General features: G+C 48.1%; 1 protein-coding gene across 1 annotated transcript; it reads right to left on the bottom strand.

Moving 5' to 3' along the window:
• Positions 1-3,308: 3,308 nt before the first annotated feature.
• LOC101650592 (HIG1 domain family member 1A, mitochondrial-like) lies at positions 3,309-3,557 on the bottom strand. The gene has a single exon (XM_045284941.1). It carries the CDS (start codon positions 3,555-3,557, stop codon positions 3,309-3,311), a length of 249 nt encoding a protein of 82 aa, XP_045140876.1.
• Between the last annotated feature and the right edge of the window lie 1,013 nt (positions 3,558-4,570).

Below are 4,570 nucleotides of genomic sequence, written 5' to 3'. Positions count from 1 at the left end.
AAGCCCTTAATTTTCCTTATGTTTTAATTGCTATCTTTATCGTTAAGTTTGTCCCTATTTTCTAATTGATTATCTGCTTCTAAGGTTTCCATTTAAGTCTTAAATTTGTTTCATATATGATGTGCAGTATGAGTTCTGCTTCATTCTTCTGCAAATGCAGCCTAATCCTGACTCTTGAGATGTGAAGAAAATCTGATGTTGAAAAGCGTTTTCATATTGAAAATGCCACAGGCTCTCAGAAGAATAAACAAGTGAGTCTTGGAAGTGAGGTGAGCAAGACATCAGCCTGATTTCTTTGGACATATCATCAGGAAAGACCAATTATTAGAAAAGGACATGATGGTTAATAAAGTAGAGGGTCAGCCGAAAGGAAGGAGACTCTTAATGAGATGGATTGCTACAATAGTCTCAATAAAGGGCTCAAGCATACCGAGAATCATGCAGGTGATGTAAGACTGGGCAATGCTTGGTCACTATGACTTTGAACCAATTTTATAGTAACTATCATCAACAAGAGAGAACCACAGGAAGTGAAGGTCTCTTCCTTCCCCCTGGATGCTGTGGTTTCTGGTTGTGGCATCTGAAACCACTGTGGTCATGCTCCGGCCATCCTGAGGATAAAACCAACACTGACAGACGAAGGATTGCTGGAAGGAGCCCACTCTTGCCTGGCAATGCTGAGCTGCTAAATTAGTCAGTTGTGGAGCCCGTTCTGCCCTCGGACTTTCTAACACACAAGCTAAATATTTACTTAGGGTCAATGAGCTGGGGTTTGTGGTATTTGTTGCTGAAAGTATCCTGCCTGATATTCAGAGTTTACTTAAGAGATTTTAGTTCATGCAAAGAAAATGTAGATGTACACCCAGTTTTAAGAACCAAACAATTGCAGGAAGTTGAGTTAGGAATGTGGTGGGGAAGGCAGCACCATGTTCATTGTTAAGGATTGGCCAAGAGGCACTCCCATGCCCATGCGGGTCAAGAGAGCTCAGCTCTGTGAAAGCAATGCATTGGTACAAGAGTTGAAGTCAGTCTTCCATAATGATGACAATGAATCGAAGAGGATTAGGCAGAGGGCTAATCAAAGATTTTCTTGATAGTGACCATCATTTATGACCACTACACTAATCCTATGCAGGTTCAGAAACCCATCATTTGGCTGGCCTGCCTCCCCTGCCCCTCTTAAACTCCAGTTCAAGGATGTATTCCTGTCCCTGTCAACAGTCTATAACAGGTACCCTGCCTTATGTCTCTTGGTCTCCAGTATCCTCCAGTCTGATTGTGCCACTATAATGGAAAGAAGGAACCGATTACAAGGATCCATATGTGACCTCCTTCTTGGGGGATGGACAACAGAAAAGTGGGTGAAGGGAGACGTCGAACAGGGCAGGATATAACAAAATAAACAATTTATAAATTATCAAGGGCTCATGAGGGAGGTGGGAGCGGGGAGGTAGGGGAAGAATGAGGACCTGATGCCAGGGGCTTAAGTGGAGAGCAAATGTTTTGAGAATGACTAGGGCAATGAATGTACAAATGCGCTTTACACAATTGATGTATATATGGATTGTGATAAGAGTCATATGAAACCTAATAAAATGATTGAAAAAAAAAAAAGGGAATGGCTTCCACTTTGAAATAGAGCGGTGAGCTGGGCCTCTCAGCTTGGCCCTTGGGGCCCTTCCAGCCCAAAAGTCAGAGTATTCTCCAGTTTTTATCCCCATCTGCAGATCCCATTGCCGTACCCCACAAACACCTCCTCCATGCTCTGTCTCATTCTGTTTCTTTTGCTCCTGCTGTCCCCTTCCACTCAACCCTGACTGCACATCAGGATCACCCAGGAAGTGAAAAAATGCAGGCGCCTGGGTGCCAGCTCTGACCAACTGAATCAAGATCTCTGAGAGGTGGGGCCTGGGATCTGCATTTTTAAAAAGTGCTTCAGGTGATCTGGGTTTACACTACCCTATCTTATGTCCTGTCTTCTCTGGCCCCGACCCTTTCCCCACATTCACTTGTCGAAGTGCTATCATCAATTAAGAAGCACGTGTGAGCCCCTCCTCCTGGATGTCTTCACTGACCACCCGGAACCAATTAAACCATGTGTGTTTATTGCCACTTCTGAGTCCCCACCACACTTGTTCACGTAGCCCTCAGTTCACTGCATTCTGTCCTGGGTCCTTTTTTTTTTTTATCCCTAGAGCCATGCGCCCTTGGAGGCAATGTCCACCTGTTTCCTTTGTGCCATGTCATGGGAGCCACATGTCTGGGCTAGCTCTGTGGATGCCTCTGTGCATGCCTCCTTAGCTTTCAAAGCCATCCGCAGACCTCATCTCTCTGAGGAACCCTTTCCTGACACTACATGTGCTGTCCTGTTCCTGCCTCTGGTGTCCTCTTCTGCTGCTGAGCCCCAGGGCCTCCCTTCTGCACAGTCTGGGTCTACCTGATATAGCCCTTGGACTTGTAGGTGCTCTGTCAGTGCTGGGCAAATGGATTTGCCTTGACAGCAAGAATCCACCATGGCCATGGCCACCTACCTAGCCATCTCTGAAACTTTTTTTTTTTCATTTTAAAAATGCTCTTTACTCTTGGGTTAGCATTTAGAATACACAATTCTTACTTGAGGATGACAATTAAAGATTACTCTAACATGACAGCAGCAAAAATATGCCTCTGCAATCACAAAAGGGCTAACGAGGAACCCATAGTTAGGTTATTCTCATGCGGACAAGAATGACTCTAAAATAAGTTATCTGAGCAGCTGTTATTGACTTTTCAGGTTTAATTTGAACACACACGTTTTCAGCTGGAGGTTAGATTCCACCCATTTTTCGGAAGGAGTTCTTCGAGAGTAGACTTGCCCTAGGAATGGAGGGATCCGACTGGCCCACGAGGCAAGCAGAAAGAAAAGCCAGTCACTCCACTGGTGCCCGCAGCACGCTGCACAGCACCCAAAGGTGGCCTTCCGCAGCAGCTGGACATCCTTCAGCCTGGGCCTGCCTCTGCTTCAGAACTAACTGCATCCCAAGAGTTTAAGAATGTGGACATCTTATCACTATCCAGTGAATTTGGGTGGCCTGCCTCTTTTTGCAGACTGGACTCCCTGGAATGACCTAGTTCATGATCTAGACACTAGTAATTTGGTCACCAGGGAAACCAAGCCTGCAAAAGAGAAAGCCTATCTTCAAAACAGTGAACTCAGGTAAATCATTTATCTTCAACATAAACATAGAACCTCAAAAGGACGTGTCTCCTCCAGTAACACCAAGAAGACGGAGCCCACATCTCTTCTTCTACTGCTTAGGTTTGGCCCACTATTCCCGAAACATGGAATAGACCATCCCAACAGTCATGGCTCCTACAACAAAGCCTCGTGCTGCCACACGCATGTGGACCAGGTGGACCGACATCTTGGTGTCTCCCCGGCTCTTCAGTTTGTACAAGCCGAACGCCACGACTGCCGCACAGCCCGCGATTCTGATGGGGACTCTTGAGCTTTTCTGATGAGTTTGGATCCCTGCTTCATCATACGAAGAAAGAGAAATACCTGTGTTGGATGACATAGCTGTTGGTGAGAACCTTTCTGAGATTGAAGAGTTTTCCACAAGGCACAGGACCGCGTTCAACTCCCACCGGCTCCTCTCTCTGAAACCTTTGAAGCAGCTTGTTGAGTTGAACTTGGATGAAAGAAACATGGAAGGACCAAAGGAAGGGCGGAGGGGAGAGGCAGGGTGAAGGCGGCGAAGAGGAGAGAAGACAGCGGGCGGAGAAGGGACACAGGGAAGAGGATAGAAGGAATGAGAATGACAGGAGGGGAAGAAGGAGGGAGACAGGATGGGCAAAGAAACCATCTCTAGTGGAGCCTCTGGTTGCTTGGGGGAGGGTCATCGTGGGAAGAGGGCTGAGGGAGGCAGACATACTTTGTGAGCAGCCCTGTGCACATGAGAGTGTCCCTTTGTCACCAAGGACTTGACCCACATCCCTGAAAGAAAATCAACAGCCAAAGACAAAATCATCCTCTAGGGAAGCTTCGTTTTCCCTCCCAGGAACCTTGCTGGGAAGGTTTCTAGAGAGGGGAACATGATTCCCAAATGGCTGAGTCATTTGACATAGGACAAGCAAATGGTTCCTGGCTCTCGAGAGCGGGGGTGAGGGCAGCACGCAGGTTGTCTCAGCACACAGCCCACATTGGGGCCCTGTCTTCTCCTGGGATGACAGTTGTCACCCCTGAGATGGCTGTCATGGTCTGCTGGGGCTGTAGGTCTGAGGGCTTCGCGGGCCTTTGCTCCAAAGCCCCGGGGCAAGCTACAGATGACCTGCATCCTCCGCGCAGCCAGGGCCTCGCCCGAAACTGGGAACCGAGCTGCGTTTCTGTCCCGCTTGGCTGCCGCGGTTCCGCCTTCACCCTCAAGTCTGGCCAGGCTCCGGTTGGACCTGGCACGCAGCTAGGAAGAGAGCTCGAGAGCATCCTGGGAAACGCATCCATCACCGGTGCAGCCACGGCCTCCCCAGAGACACAGCTGCGAGGGCCACTATGAAAAGTTGGGACCCGTTTCCTAGACAGGAAGCAGGATTT

Source organism: Echinops telfairi, unplaced genomic scaffold (genome assembly GCF_000313985.2).
Source record: "Echinops telfairi isolate 266 unplaced genomic scaffold, ASM31398v2 ScPeMD7_7469;HRSCAF=8507_0, whole genome shotgun sequence".
Lineage (NCBI taxonomy): Eukaryota > Metazoa > Chordata > Mammalia > Afrosoricida > Tenrecidae > Echinops > Echinops telfairi.
The sequence above is the reverse complement of the archived record's forward strand: the minus strand, read 5'-3'. Positions and strand labels throughout refer to the sequence as shown.